The 17175-nt window shown below is 38.8% G+C and overlaps 1 protein-coding gene across 5 annotated transcripts in view; it reads left to right on the forward strand.

Annotated features, from left to right (window-relative positions):
- The window catches only part of GABRB3 (gamma-aminobutyric acid type A receptor subunit beta3), a 195200-nt gene extending 185395 nt beyond the window's left edge, over positions 1–9805 (forward strand). For 3 of the 5 annotated variants that reach the window (XM_074908309.1, XM_074908332.1, XM_074908323.1), the window contains one exon: positions 5819–9805. In XM_074908309.1, the coding sequence (XP_074764410.1) occupies positions 5819–6169 (351 nt within the window). In that variant the 3' untranslated portion in view covers positions 6170–9805. Of the gene's footprint in view, positions 1–1892; positions 1950–5818 lie in introns of all 5 variants that reach the window. The other 2 variants (XM_074908317.1, XM_074908301.1) reach the window with 2 other exon arrangements.
- The last annotated feature ends 7370 nt before the right edge of the window (positions 9806–17175 follow it).

Here is a 17175-nt window from a genome sequence, read left to right on the forward strand (position 1 = left end):
GATTCCTGGCTCAAACCCCCTCTGTCGGCCAAGGCAGCAGCTTGCCACCAGGCATTGCTGAGAATAGAGGCTCAAGCCACTTACATCTACTTAGCGCTTTTAAAGAATTGTTAATTGTAGCAACCCTTCTCGCAAGTGGGATTTTATTCTGAGAATGAGTATCATCTTGGCTGCTGTGGCAGAATTATCACTCAGTTTAAATTGGGAAATATGAGAATAGCAAAGCTGGCAGTATTCTTCGGCGCATCTTCCATCTTTCCTGGATACTTTTTTTGGTGCTGTTTTGAACAGTGGGATATTTCTGAAACATGAGTGTGATGAGTAGATGCCAAGTTTTGAAAAATATCTGTCAAGGGTGATGAACACAGTTCTTGTGGGAAGAACTGTCATCCTGCAGTGCTTATGATGGGGACATGTCCACTGGGAAACTCATACGTGTGTTAATTCTATTCTGCAGCCACTTTGCACAAGTATGAATGGTGTAAATCCAGAAAAATTAAGGAGGATTGTATGTCTAATCCATAGTAAAACCCAGAGATTGCAGGAATCCAGACAGCGTGAAGCACAGGGCAAGGGAGGACCGTACATTTATTTCCTTTTCTTCCTCTGTTCAAATACATCAAGGTTAATTGTCAAACTCCATTCTTACTTGGTGGACAGTGATATCAATATGAAAGTTCCTAATTATTTTTCTTCTTCGTACTTTCCTTGTTTTTCAAGATCTTTCCATCTTCCCAGTTCTGCTGACTACCCTGGGGTGATCTATGAGGCTAATATAATTCTCTGATTCATTTTTTTGTACTTATTAATTAATATAAATATATTTAAATGGTAGTAAAAGAAGTATCAACTTTTAGACTCAGGGAGAACAGTCAACACTATCATTTTTGTTGTGCTTGCAGTTTTAAATTATTTTTAAAATATCCAAGGCATAATGTGGTGAATGAATTTTGCTTTAAGCACATATAACACTTAGGGCCTGATCGCATACTATCCTACAAGTTGGAAAGCCATAGTTCCATACATATAGAAGATTAAATCTGCTGCCAGGTAGTTCACCCCTTTCAAAACTGCAGATGCTTGCACCGGGGCAGATCAGGTGAGAATCAGGGAGCTGGAGTCTAAGATTACAATTTCCACCAAAAATAATTTCCATTTTATTATAATTTTAAGGGGAGATCTATTTTGTGGGATAATGTACTTGAACAGTAATTCTGATGTAAAATAATTCAAGATTAACTACAGACACAGCTTTTAATGCTGTTATTTAAACCCACTATTTGCATTTATATTGCTCCGTATGATGGAAGGTGTTTACATGGTGTTTAAAAATCTGGTCTTGATGAACTCCTAAACGTACATATGGGTTTCAAGCAAAATGCTTCCTCTTCTTTATTTTGTGTAATAGAGTGAAAGTCTTAGAAGGAAAAAGAGATTTCATTGTAAAACACTTTAAATTTATGAAATATTAAACAGAGAACTAAATGAACCTGAAATAATTCAGACACTACCTTATAATAAATCAAGCCTTATGATAGTTTCCTGAACCTAGTAAAGTGTTTTCAAACTGGCATTAAACTGAAGTTTTCCAGGAATCTTGTTTGGAGAAAGGTATTCAATAGAAACTCTTGTCTTTCATTTATTTAAGAATATAATCCCTAACGTCTAAATGAGCCAGTATCTTTTTAAAAAATTAATAAGTAGATTCAGGACTTCTCAGGTGTAAAAGGACATTGAAGTTTCATACCTACAACATGCAATCCAAATTGAGCCCACTGGTGACATGGTTTTCCTCCAACAGCAAGGACCAAAGGTTCTTTGTGAGCCTTATCTTAATTCTCTTTCTGACTTCAGTTAGGTAAGTTATGGTCATTTTCGTGTAATGACATTAGGCTGCTAGAGTCTTTGGATTTTTTTATTTGTACTGTAATATGTATAGTTCAGAAATGGTGAACCTTCAAAAGTGAAGCCGTTTTTCCATGTATTAAATGTCTCACAGCATTTCATGCTTCTCAGCCTCTGAACGATTATGTGAGATTCAGTCACTTCACCCTGGTGCAGGAGCTGTAGTTGTTCCGAGGTGGGAGGGATGGAGTTTGATTAAAATTGATTCTGAAATAAGAGCATCAGTTTTGCATATTTGGATCCATGCTGATTCAGCAGGGAATTAATTAATGGTAGTGGTTTCCATCTGCATTGATGAGCTTACTAGGAAACACTCCATGGAAACAACCAGCCCTGGCTTGTGTTGGGCAGGAGATGGGAGCACCGACAGCAGAAACCTCAGCAGGGAAATAGGAATGAAGGGCTTCAGGTGGAGCCATGGTGGGAAGAAAGGAGACTAGAAGAATCATGGAGGCACAGGGTTGGCAGAGAAGGCCAAAAGAGAAACATTTAGGTTAAAGAAGGTTGGTAAGGAGTGAGGGGAAATCAGCCAAATCGACAACGTCATCTCTCTGATTTATAAGAGAGCAAAACATGGTGTTAATGTTTTGGGGAGACTTTCCAGCGCACATACCATGACATTTTTTGAGGCAGGTGATAAAATTATATTCTAAGGCTCATAAGGAGTAAAACTGAAGTTTTATCAAAGACATTGGCCTTGTTCATCATGTGTAGCCATTCAGCTACTTTTCTTTGTATCTGTACATGGTGTAACATTTTACCTGGAGCCATGAAGCAACAGTCATGTTTGCTTATGAAGGATTTTGTCTTACATGTATTTTCAGGCAAACATGAGTCGACTCGCATGGGATATCCTGCCATTATTTGTTTGCTTCTTTATTCGTTGAGAGAGATTGTGTACATTTGTCAAAGTCATTTAAATCATGGCTTAAATCGTTCAGAAGTCATGCTTATGTGCAAATACTTTTTATCTAACTTGCTACGTGCATTAAGTTTTCACACTCCACAACATCACCTTAAGATTGTTGCAAAGTATATGTTGCTCTAACGTTGCTGAGGGCTTAGCTGGTTTATCCAAAACTTCTTGAGGAATCAGTACAATCTGCAGGAATAGATCTCAAGAATATATGTGGACCGGAAGCCTGATTTCAGTTTCTGCAGACCCCTTCATCTCTCCATCTGCTCCTTCCTTGTATCTGACATGCAAGTCTGTTGCTCTGTTAACCAAGAGATGCATTTTAGATGTTTCCAAATATGTTTAATTTGAACCAAGAGATGCATTTTAGAAGTATGTTTCCAAATATGTTTAATTTGACATTTTGAGAAAATACACAGTCATGCAACTTCATATGACATAATGGTGTCTTCTGACAAAGCGTTTACACAAACGTTGCAACTTTTTTGACCATCTTTCTAGTTTGATTTATAGATGCAGTGATGAGCAGTGAAAAGTGGCGGCATCATTGGCAGTTCAGAGGCAGAAGCCATGTTAGAGTGGCATGTAAGGTTGGTAGATAAGGTGAAGAAGGATATGAAGTGCAATGCAATAAGTGTACCCTCTGGAATAAAAGCTTTCAGCCCACACCTCACTTACAGAAAATCCAGACTCTATGTAGAAGGACAAAGTACCCATGGATGGGCTAATGTCTGTCTGTATGTATGTAGGTGGCAAACAGAATCAGGAGAGATCAGGAAGCCCTGAGGGAAAGAGCAGCTGACTTTTGTGGTGGTGGAAGGAGAGGGAGTAAAGACCTGCAAGGGGAAGGCCATGCTGTCAGGGTAGAGCCCAGCAAAATGGTCTTTGCTGTGGCGTTTTGAGTAAGCTGAAGGACATTTATGAAAGCCTGAGAGGAGATGAGAAAGGAGATGACATGTAACTGGGGAGGCCTGGATGAGAGATTTAGTTTTAAGCTTCATAAGGAAAACACAGACTGTGGAGATATTTTACACAATGCTGTTACAAATCCTGATCATAATTTGTACTCTTTGTGAAAAAAAAACCAAATCCTGAATCGGTTCTTTTCAGAGACCACCATAAGTAGTGATGATATCCATGGTTGTATTTCACAGCTGTGCATATCACTGGTTACAGATGCTGCTCAACAGCATGAACTTGTTTCTACAAACCTCACGTTTGTACTTTTGTACCCAATGGGTTTCTGCCATGGGGAAAATAAATTAATCACTACTGAGGCTTCTCCGCCCCATTATTTTGGTTCATGTTGTTTATTTTTATTTATAAGCACTCATCAGCATAATGTGCTATTACCTACAACAGCAGGATTTGCTGGATATCTTAGGATTTTTTTTTATACTTGCCTGTATGTCATTCATCGCATTTTACATTCTTTTTCCATTTTCAAGAATCTTGGCAAAGTATTACCGATATACTATCATAATTATTTTCACTAGGAAAAGATACGCTGTAGCATCGATGATTGATGAAAGAAATACCCATTTTACAGAATTTTAACAAGACTGAAAAAAAGTAAATATGGACAGACACATACTTTCCGTGCATCACACAAAGCTTGCAAAGCTTTGAAGTTGCATGAACTTCAAAAGGCCATGACAATAGACTGTTTTCTCAACCACTTTTAAACAGATGCTTCTAGGATGAGATATTCAGCTGCTTCACAGTTAACGCAGCTAGATCATGTGGCAGATTAGAAAAATCTATTAATGGCAGGATAAACTGTGGATGAATAAATTGTATACGGAAAACTGGAAATTATCCTGTATGCCATGATTCACTATCTGTTTCTGACATGGGGAACTGAGTTCACTTGAACAGAGTCACACATGCATTAACTGGTGGAAAATACCCATCACAGAGTATTTATTTTACCTTTAGCTGTCATTTTCCTTTCCCAAAAGCTGGCAGGAAAGTTGGAGCTGATCACTGCATCATCTGTGTTCCCTGCCCGACCTCCCGCATGCAGGGTATGGGGCACAAGGGGATGTGGTGCCCCACCACTAAAGCTACCAGGTAGTAAGACAGCATCATTTGGGACTTCTCGTTGGTGCTGTTCCTAGAAACTGGAAGTTTTTCTGGGTTGAAGGAGCCATACCTAACTTTGTGCTGCTCCTCCTCCATCAGTGCTCAGGGGGACTGGAGAGTCTGGCCCAGAATTTGTTAAAGACCCAAAATGATCAGAACCTTCCTCTTTAGTTACTAAAAAGATTGATCCCCTGTGCTCAACACTCTGCTCACTGCCTCTTTGGATATGGAAGTGGAAGGGAAGACTGCCACCTGTTTCCTCTGTTCAGCAGCTTTCTTCCATGGCTAAGTTCATTGCTTTTTAAGATCACTTACCCAGGTTGAAAAGCCCCATAGTTAAGCATTACCATGATTGGAAAACTGTGCAAATGACTTTGGAAGGAAAAGTTTTAAGAGAAAAGGTGAAAATAAATAAGCTTTGTGATTGCAAAATGCAAAGAGTTCAGCAGGTTGGAACTACTGTTGTGATTTTAGCGAACTTTACAGTCCCTTTTTTTCATCTGGTTTTAAGTCCCAGATAGAAAAAAGCTAGTACAGTTTAATTTAGTTTCCTACCGTAGCAGAGAGAGAATTCATCCCTTACCCTCTACTCCCATTGCCAGCAATGTAGAGATTTCACTCATCTACACCATCCTTTAAAATGGTTTAGAGGGAGAGGAAAATGATTGGTTTTGTCAAATAGTTTTGTACTGAATGTTGGTAGTATGATGATAACCCTGTTTGTAAAGGTATTTAAGTACTTGCCTGATTTTAACCAGAGTATTGCTATTTTTTTCTGAGATTATCACATGCTTAAAATGAATACATGCTTTCTTAAAATATGTATGAGTTTGGAGATTTAAATACGCCTACATTCTGCTGATAGATGTCAAGTCTTTAGAAACAATGTATATTTCTATTTTTGCCCCTTAGGTGGACACCCATGGAAACATTCTGCTAACATCACTTGAAATTCACAACGAGATGGCAAGCAATGAGGTCACCACCAGCATTACGGATGCCCGAAATTCAATGGTATCCTTTGACAACTCAGGAATCCAGTACAGAAAACAAAGCTCACATCGCGAAAGCCTTGGAAGGCGTTCATCAGAAAGAACAGGCTCCCACAGCAAGAGGGGCCATTTACGAAGAAGGTCTTCGCAACTGAAAATAAAAATCCCTGATCTAACAGATGTGAATGCCATCGACAGATGGTCAAGAATGGTGTTTCCATTCACATTTTCTCTTTTCAACTTAATTTACTGGCTATACTATGTTAACTGAGTGACTGAACTTTTTTAAAGGACTTCAGTTATAACAAGTGAAGTACTACTTGCCTGCAGAGTTTATATATATATTTATATACAAAAATATATATATATATGAACTTTTACTATATAGACCATATTCATGTATGTGTGAATACATGTAGCAAAGAATTGTGTGTACTTAAAAGCACATACTGCAAAGCAAAAGCATATGTATGCACACACACATGTACACATACCTTCTGAAGTTACAGACACTTCAACATAGAATGCACTTCAGAGGAACTTTTTAAATCAAAAGGCAGGTGTCGTCAAAACAACAAGCCTTGAGAAAGTAAGTGTTGTATATTATCACTACAAAACTTCGATTGTCATAGAAACTTTCGAACAGCTATAATCGTGTATAAAGTCAGTATTTAGTAACATTGTTTGTAAATGCTGCCATACACACTAATCATAAAGTGGTAGAGTTACACTGGTAAGTTTAAAATAAGTCATTTATATTGCAGATCCATCAACTACAATTTCATCAAGCCAAATTTATTTTTATTTGCTAAAATTTCTTGGGTTTATATATGTTATATTTTTTCCCAGTCCTGAATGGATACCATTTTTAACGATCTCTTGCTTTCTCTTCTGCAGTAAGCAAGCTGATCATGGGAGTGTTGCTTTAGGTCTTTGGAGACGTATACATGTTCATAGTATTTCAAACAAGCATTTTAAGTGTCCATCAACAGTGAAATGAAACTTTTGTAAGTACTGTAAATGTACAGCACATTTTCCTTCCCTTGGACTGGTTCCAGCTGCCGTGTCATTCTGAAAGAGAACAGCACATTCTTAGTATATTTTAGCTGAGAATTCAACTACTGTCAATGTGTTCTACATCTGCTGTAGATTTAAAGATTGCTATTCCAGTGAAAGCATAGAAGATGTCTCAGGTTATTTGCTACTTCAACATGAAACCACCTAGCTGTAGCCTTTTTTAAACATGCATTCATATTATTTAACATTCTTATAACATTGTATGTCAATGTAAATATGTTTGCATAATATGCATATATTTTCTCAGTATTTTTCTTCCCTGTGCTTGCTATTGTGACCGCATGCTATGTCATATTTTTGTTTCTGTGATGTTACAACTTTTTATTCTCTAGAATTGAGCAAATGGAGCACTTCTGATACTTTGATTCAGTAATGGAGCATTTTCATGTTTTATTTATATACTGAAAGTATATACACATACACTTATCAAGCTAGTGTGCTGCCATCACAGATCACAAGAGATAGCAAACAGTATGTTTTGTTTCAGCATTAACTCTGTTCTAACATATCCTTCATGCTAATGTGACCATTTTGGTTTTCATCCCAGTTCACTCCCTCACCAGGATTCCAACATTTTTCAGTCTGGTAGATTGTAGTTGTCAAGGTATGCCAGTTTCAGATCTGTAAACTTAATTTGTTATTTATCGGAACTAAACCTTTCTAAAGAAAAGAAGATATATTTTTTGTAAACAGTGTTTCTATCATGTACATTCTCAAATAACAACAAATACAGTAACATAAATAGATCTAAAAATAAGAATTCAGGCTTAGCCCTTCCAGTTCTGCATGTAGAATTCCTCTGGACATCAGTGGGAATTTTTGGCAGATAGAGATTTGAATGCTAGTTAGAGACATTTATGGCAGAAAAATATGTGGGTATGCATCTACCAAAAACATCAAAAAGACATGAAACTGAAAAGGCTGCCTTGGCCCTGTAATGACCTGTGTTCTCTCTAGTACTTGATTTATCTGTGAGTAGAGCAATGATACTTGTGTTGCTGCCCTATTCGGTCCGTTGCTGTTCCCACCCCTGACTATTTGCAGCTGAACTGTGAAACTTTGCTCTGGGCTGAAATTTAGCATAGATGATCCTGGGCTGCAAAGTCTGTGTTGCAATCCCATCCTCGGGGCTGCTCCTTGAGCAGGAATGGGTTCCACACAGTTGCCTTGCAGCAAAGCTGCAATGCGATCCCTGACTGGTAGCCTTCATCATAACCTCAACTGCTGGCGTGTGCAGGATCAGCACCGCAGTCCTGCTGCATCCTTGGCAGTGGTGCAAAGTGGCTGTAACTGCAGTTTTTAAGCACTGTATCTGCAGACAACTATACAGTATCAAGAGCCTCAAAGGAACCCGTATATAGCTGGAGCAGAAAACCTTGTTTTTTAAAAGTTCCTCAATATTTGTTTCCATTGGTAAACCACAATGTGTTATGAGCTCCCTAATATCTCTTCAAACTGTGAAGGGATTATAGACCACACTGTCATAATTATAATCAAAGTAACTAAACAATTAACACCCTCCCAAAGTACATATTTGGTAGAATCATTTAAAAGCCCTCCCAAGTTTTTATCCTAATAATGAAATACAATTAAATTTAAATTTAAAAAAAAATCTGTTTTCAATAAAACATAAAAATGGTAGGCTTTACTTTAGAAAAATTTCCCTAGTAAAATGATCTTCGAGCAATTCTTTCAGTAAGTGCCCTAAAGAACTACCCTGAAAAATGGGATTCAAGAAAAGAGTTGTCCCACCCTCATGATTTAATCACAGTTCCCTCTTTTCTTCAAGCCTTAGCTCATAGGAATCATGTGGTCAGGCAGAGATGTTTAACAAGAAGAGACTTGTTAGTTGTGATGAAAATGTGTACTCCAACTCCCCCTGAAATCAGTTCTCCAGTGGCTTCAGCAAGGTTTTCCAAGCAGATGGAAAACTACTGTCTGGCCAGAGCAAAGAGGCAATGTTCATTTTCGGGACCCTGCATGGGCAAGAGAACTAAGTCCCAGAGGACTCTCCCTCTCTTACCCTTTGCACAACTGGAGGGCAGTGTGTTACTGCAGCCCTTTCATGAAACCGTATTTCCATTTTCTTGCCTCTCATCGCAAAAAGTAGGCAGTTGCACCTTTCAGCTTTTTCACAAGATTTCATATTCATCTGTCTAGTTAAGTTCCATGGGGCACAAGCAGCTTGAACCCTGAACAGATCCAGGTCTTGGTTTGACTTCAAAAAAGCCAGGAAAATCTCACTTAAGGTTAACACTTCATCTTTAACACACATTTTTGTGCCTTTTTTTTTTTCCAATTCCATTCCTCTAGTCCCCGCACTACTTCTTACACACAGACACACACACAACACCATGTGTGTTAAGAACAGTGTTTACCTTGACCTCCCATTTTCTGGCTCTTGTCCCTGTATGCCAGCTGCAGTATATGATTTTAACCATGGATAGCTTTAAGACTAAAAATGGTTATTTCAACCAAATCGCACCAGAGTAATGTATTTCATAGCTAATTAACTCCTTTCTAACTCAGTACTACTATAAATAACATTTACACATCATTTGTTTGTAAAAGGCATTAAAAATAAAGAGAACTGGAACTATCTTGTGTTATAGCCCAAAGGGTCAATAAATAGTAGAAATATTATGGTGGTTTAACTCTAAGTTGATTTCATCCCATTGTAAAGATAAGCTAAAACCCGGTCTTTTTTGCTTAAGGCACATCTATGTATTTTTGGTATTCCTCAAAGTGAAAAAAAAAAATAAAAATGAAATGGAATGATGAAGAGATGCTTTATGAAAATATTGATGAATTAATATTAATTTATTAAAAAGGATTTAAAGATTAATTGCTTACTTTTTTTTTCCTGGGGATGGAGGGAGTGTGATGACTGTGTTTGGCTAAATTTTAATGTCTAATTACACGTTAAATGTCATGTAATGGTTAGTCTTACACAAGATAACAAACATGAATTTTTCTTATTGACACACAAGTAGCAAAAGGGATTCTTAAGCATTTAACTACTGTATTTCATAGTGTTGTCTGTGGTAGATTAAGAAAGAGGGAAAAACAACATCCACTGATTTAGCAAGATTCTTAATAGCAAACCAACCTCTCTTCAAGGTGGGGTATTGCCAGTTAAGAGCAAAAAATTTGTCCTCTGCTTCATATGAAAACTCTAATTGCCCAGAAGTCAAAAGAGCATTTGCTATCAAAACAAGACAGTGGTGTCATGTTTATTAGTTTCATTAATCAAGTCATAAAACTAAACCAAACAAACTTTCTTCAGCTATGCTAATTGTATCAGAAATGCTAACTGTGTTCATTACACTTTTTATTGCTAAGTGTTAGTAAGTTATTTTAGAGTACTCAGGATACAGACAGATTCCAAGAGGGGTTTTTAAAGTCACCTTGACAGTAGTTCTTCAACCCCTTCCCCCCAAACTAAAAACACTTTGAAGATTTGGAAACCAGACAGTCTTTAAACCCAGTTTCCGTGCTTTGCGTTGGAACAAGTTGTCACTTGCTTAAATCTCATAGTAGCTAATGATACACGCCACAGCTTTTAGGAGTAGATAAAATATTCAGCACTGTAGATGTGATTGCAAGGCCTTTGAAGTCAACAGCAAGGCTCCCTCTGATTTCAGCACATTTCTGCTCACTTTTAGCAACGCTTCCCAGATCATAAGTAACATCTATTATCTATTTATTCCAGTCCAGCACATACTGTAGAGTAGAAAACATTAATGAGCTTAGTTTTGTGATTGGGAATATCTGGTAAGAGATGTATTTCTTTGTGATTTTGGAGGTGATGTATGGATAAACATCAATTAATTGCTTAAGTATTACTCATTATATTAAAGGAGTTCAGGTTCTATTAGAAATGATTGACTGTTTTCCCTGAATAAATATGGACCTATTAGTGTCAAGACTATTTTCATAGATGTTGGTTTTAGAGTCACGACTGTCACAACAGCAAACTCTACCTGCTAATAGAAGTACAGTAGACAGCTGAAAACTAACTAAAAACAGTGGGAATCACAAGGCTTCTCTGATTTTTCTTTTTAACAATACAGAATCTCTCATAAGTGCCTTTAAACTTTTCCAAATACAGGGTCTGAGCTTTTCTAGAATCATTTCAGATTTTGGGTGTGTAATTTATGTGGTTCTTAAACCTTGTGAGGACCTGACTTGTGGACTCAGACATACACCTTCTGAAAATCAAATCCTTCAGCACCTTACCCAACATAGAGCATCACTTGTCATACTTGAAAACAAAATCCATGCAGATGCGGTATGTAGTAGTACAAAAAGAACAACTACTGCCCCTAAAATCCGTCAGAGTTTAAATTATTGCCTAATTAACTGAACTTTAGGTCATGCTTAAGCAAGAATAATATTTATTTGGACAACATCCCTTACCTTTGCAGTGTGCTATGTGGTGTGCTGTTGTCCCAGCACTGCGGTCTTAATTTAGATTAGCAGGTTTGGTTCTCTTCTGAAAACAAGGGAAGACCCAGAGAGTGGCTGCTCAGGCCAAGTTTGCCCCTGCGTTGGCATACCTCCAGCAAGGAGTAGGGAAAGCACCTCCCTGGGTTTTCCCTAGGGAGAGCTCCCCAAAGCCACTCAGGTCCTTGCTCTAAATCTCTCTTTAGAGGCACCAATCTCTCTCCTTTAACTCCAGAGGGAGCCTTAGGCTAAACTCTGAATTATCCCCCAGTTTACCACCAGCAGTTGGCTTCATTCAGATGTTATTGCTCCTGCTGCAAAGACCTGGAGATAAAGTAGCTATTATCCTAGCTGGCAGGAGGCACACCAGCAAACAGCATGTGTACTCGGGGCTATGATACATCATGGTACTCTTTAGGTTATTCATTCTACTATTTAAATATATTTCAGGTTATGTTCTAGCCCTCAAGAGTTAGCACACTTGTCTCCAGGTGCTGATGCTTTTTATATGAATGTACTTGGGAGTCTGGGACAAAGCATGAGGAGTTTTCTAAAGACTTTAAATCTGTTCAGCAGTACTGCCTTGAGCATTTTATCCATCCTTCATCCATAGCACAGGTCAGGATTTACCTACCTCTGCACTAGGTTAACCACACGTCTAAAGGTTACTGAGAGCTCAAGTGTACAGCTGTGTGCTGCCAAGTGATGGCTTGCTCAGCTGTACCATTAGATCTTCTGCTTGTTGGAAAGTGTCTCACAGATCAGATGCTATATTAGTCTAACAACTAACTGCTGCTTCACACTTCCTCCATCTAAAATGCCAGAGCTGCCACTAAAGACCCCATTTTCTCAACTTTTGAAAATTACTAGAAAAGGGGGAATTTGCAGGCTGTCAGGCAATTAAGAACCTCTCTCTGTACATCCAGGTTCAAATTTTGCTTCAGGTTATACATTTAATCCACAGAGGCAGAAGTAATTTGATACAAAATTCTTCCTGCTTAGGGCTACTCTTAAGAATTTGCAGTCCAAAACACCAGTAATATAGGTAGATGCAAAAGTATTTAGAACTGCTAGCAATGAAGTCTTTCTGTCTTTTTTCTTCAAGAGATATTTAATGTGAGAGGCACAAACAATTGCAGGAGCAGGAACAACACTCGGTAAATCTCCCAAATACAGCCAGCCCAAGATCTAGGCTGGAGCAAGGCACTTTTGCTCCTCTTGCTTTCGAAGGTTTTTCTTATTGGCTAGCACATGGAGAGTTTTGATGGAAATTCCCAGCTCATCTGAGAAGGGTCCCCATACATGACAGAGCACCCTTTGGTGAAGTGCTCTAGGCATCTGCCTCTGATGTAAAGAGCTGACAAAAGCACTATATCTAACTGCATCTTAGATGGAGGGGACCCTCCTGTCATGAAAAGGCTTTTGGTGCCAAACAATACCTGCGAGTGCCTTCAAGGCATGGATTCTTCCTAAACTCTGTATTTCCTGCTGCTGCTCCTGGACAGTTGTGCACTGATGTCCTGCTTTGCCCTTCAGAGCTAATTTTCCTGCCAATGCAGAGAACATGTGGGCTGAATTCGTTACATCTCACACGGTACATTTATCTGAGGCACACAGTTCCTCAGTCATTGTAGACCCTATCTGTAATCAACAGAAATACATATTATCATCTGGAGGTCTATTTAAAGCCCATATCTGGAGTTCCAAGCCAGCATTTCTAGTTTTAATTCTTTCACTAGCTGCAAAACCAGCCTCCAGAGAAACTTGTGAGCCATGACAGAGGGAACTGTGTGAGCAGCAGTGCTGCTGCACGGTGCTCTGCAGCTGGAGTTTGCATGTGAAAGGGAGTGCAAGAGAGAAATAATGCCAGAGAAATGGAAATAATTCCTACACTTGCCTAGATTTATAATGTTTTGGACTAAACTGTTTCACTTGCAGATGACAGAAGACATCCTGCGATGTGAGTGATCCCATATCACGATCAACACTGTTCCACTCTCCTCCCCTTTGGTATCGGCGAGAGCCAAGTGTGGGCTTACAACTTTGGCTGGAAACTCAGAACCATGTTGGTTGTTTGGAAATAACTTCTGATTGCTTATTGGGATTGGAAAACTGCGACATGACTTCATTTGCAAATGGGAACAATTTCAAGACACATTTTCCTGTGAATTTAACACTCCTGACTTTGCCTTATTCTAAGCTGGAAACTACTGCATCATTAACTCATTTTCAAATTACCATTTAATTTTTCATTATTTAATGTGAAGCACTGAGGGGGGTTTGTTAGTTTCACTAAAAATACAATATCCATTTGCAGCAGGAAAGTAATTAATCTGTGTAATAAATACATATACAGCTGCACATAGTGCAAGGTATTAGTATTGAAACAATCTAAAGGATAGCCATAGCCTGCTACTCCTGCTCGGGCATTATTTAAAATACTGTCGACAGTTACATTTGCAAAGTGTGCTTAATTTATAATGAGATATATTAGGTATTCTGTATGGGGAGTTAATATAGCATACTTCCATGCATCTCCTTTGCTTTGACAAGGCAGTTTTTGGTGAAGCCAACGATGGAACCTCACTGATGTTAAATTTCTCTTGATCATCATTTCTTGAAGACCTGTAACATTCTGAATGCAGACGACAATTTTGACATTCACAAAGATGTAGATTTAATTATCATCTTGATTACCTGAGCTAGAAAGCCAGATGCCTAAATATCATTAAAGGTCAAGTAGAACAAATCCTGATAGTTGGTATCTTTCAGTGTTAGAAACATTACTTGAATTGGAAGGTGACTTAAAGCATAACAACAAGCAATTGGAAAATCAAGGCCTTTTTCTTTGCACAACTCCCTTCCTGCATGAAAAGTTGTTTAAACATTGTTTGAACAAGAATCTGGTCCTAAAAGATGCAGGAATTTGAGCTGGAGTATGAAAGACATGTAAATTGTCTCAAATAAAAGAGAACAGGAAGGAGAGGTACCCAAGGCACCAAGATGTATAAAGATCTGATAGTTTTTCCCAGTGTTCCATGGTAGGTAACACTTTATTGTTGAGAGACTCACATAAAGCACAGCAAGCCTCCTCTTTTATAGCAGAGAATTTGTCAATATCCTTTACTTTTATGTGCATGATTTATAAACCTATTTTCTAAGGCAATTTGAGGGTTGTAAAATCATACCATTATTTAGTACACAGCTCCTCCTGGATTCTGGTTTATCAACTGTTAGGTAAAGAGTGAAAAAAAGCGTCTGCTAATCACTCATTAAATTAGAATAGATTCAAACAAATGACTGCTATTAAGAGTCTTGATCCAAAGCCCATTATAGTCGACAGAAAAGCTCTTGGAGGTTTCGACAGGCTTTGCACACCACCTGAAGTTAATATTAGCCAGAGTGATGGAAAATTTACATCTTAATTGATTACATAAAATTCAAGGCACAGAAAAATGCCAGAATTTAAGACATGTGTGGGAAAGACCAAAATACAGTAGAGGACTGAAATCTGAAATTGTAATAGCCACAAGGGATAGAACTTAGTGCGATTTTAGTTCAATTGAGTACATTGCTTCTGGTAAGGTGACAAACAGCCAGGTTGCATTTTCATTCATCCATGGATGTCCACAAAACCCAGGCTTGCCTCTTAGCAGCAAAATGACAAACCAAATAAAAACCCTCCAAAACACCCCCCAAAAATGGAAGTGGAGCACCTCTGGCAGGTCAGACAACTCTCCCCTCCAGAGGCAGGCTGACATTCTACTGCAACAGATAGGTATTTTAATTATTTTTTTTATTAATACAAATGTTGACATCATTATTAGTATTATTGATATTTAATAATAATATAGACATAATTTATTGAAAAGGAAACCTTATCTAAGATCTGACTGTGTTGAAGCATGTTACTGTAGCCCAAGCTATGGGAGAGCTCTGATGTAGGGAGTGAAGAATTTTTGGCCTGAAACTGCTTTCCAGTGTACGAAAGTAAAAACAGGACCTGATTCTCCTGCTGCTTCCTGCTCACTGACACCAGCCCATAAGGTTTAAATGAGGACTGAGAAATCACAACAACTGAAAAAGATGAGAACCTCAAAGGTGGGAGGGCAAGGGGGGCTACCCTCACGCTGTCGATAATGTAGCAGTTTTGGAAGAATTTCTGTTTAATACTTAGGTGGCCCATTTGGAGTTCAGTGCTGGCTGGCATGTCAAATGGTCTTGAAAAGCATATTTAGTAGCTTCAGCTTAATAAGAAAAGCTTGATAACTGCTGAAGCACCATCTTCACAGATATACACTTTTTTCTATTGTAAAGTGATTGTAAAACATGAAGGTAAGAGCTTCAGGGGACTGCCTGGATGATGCTCTGCTAGCTAGCTGTGGAAATTTTCAGTGCACTCAGTCCTATTGATAGATGCTAGCTAACAAAAAAGACTGCCAGCAAATCCTCCACTCATTTTCACTTTCATTGGCTTTTTTGACAGCAAGACCTGAACATTAAGAACAGCCCTGTCACTCACTCCTTTTCATGCAGTGACCAGGGTCTACCTTTAAGTCCTGGAGATTGCCCTGGTGGCTCCAGCCGAGAGGATGCTGCCTACTCTTGCCTACTCTCACTGCGCAGAAGCTCTCTGGGCTGAATGCATTTATGGCCAATTTTTGTCCCCCTTTTGTTCTTTTGCCAAAATTGCCCTTTAGCTCAAATAGCCCTTCTCCATCTAGCATTTACTCTTCTGATATATTTCTAGGGAGAAATCACATCTTTTTCAACCTTCCTTTTGCTGAGCTAAAATAATATCAGCTATTTTTAGTCATATTGTGCTCTTCTACCTCCTGACCACCATCTTAGTCTCACCTGTTGCAGAAAAAAATAAATAATAATCCTCTTTCTGGATCATAAATGACCAAAATATTATATACTGTCTTTATTTTTCTTGATCACATCCTCTCTTGTGTTGTTTGGACACACTCTCCCAATAACCATTGTCAGTGTCTTCCCCTGTCCAGCCCTTAGCTCATAATTTATTTTCAGTCTTCTTTTATGTGTCTAATTCTCTTTTCTCCATGCTGTCCACTTGCCTTCTGATGGAAGGAAAGGAATTTGTGTTAACACGTATTAGAGGGAAGGAGAAACTCGGAACTAAAGGTGAAGGAAAATCTTGCATTTCTTCTCACTGATGAATAACAGAGACCAAGTCTTCTGTATCTTTCATCCAGCTCCAGTGACAAGGCAAGAACAGGTTTTGAAGCACAGAGAAAACCAGAATTTGACAGATGAGGGGTATTTTCCAAGGTGCCACATTTCCTCCACAAGATCCTGGGGCTCAGACCTAACACACCTCTGTTATGAAGTGAGTATTAATGCTGGCAGGAAGAGACTTTAAACAATTAATTATCTTGGGGTTTTAAACTGAAGCCATTGTCCACATGTGAAGCAAGGTGCTTGGGATGGAGCTGTGGCAGACCACAACGCCTACTCTAGCCAGCTCAGCTAAGCATAAAAACTGCTCACAAATGTCGTGTTTAATAACCACTCAGGGAAAACCAGCAGCACTGGCTGGCACCAGCTAAACATGGAGCAGAGTGGTGCACTGCTCTTGTGACAAACTGCTGGTGTCTCTGGCTGCCCAGCATGGGTTGTGTCCTGCGGGCACAGCCAGCAGCCCGCTGGAGCAGGGCTGTTTCAGAAAGCCAAAGGAGCTTTCCTGCTGATGCAGAGATGTGTTTTAAAACCCACCACTGAATATGAGCT

The sequence above is a fragment of the Athene noctua genome, chromosome 1, assembly GCF_965140245.1.
Source record: "Athene noctua chromosome 1, bAthNoc1.hap1.1, whole genome shotgun sequence".
NCBI classification, from domain to species: domain Eukaryota; kingdom Metazoa; phylum Chordata; class Aves; order Strigiformes; family Strigidae; genus Athene; species Athene noctua.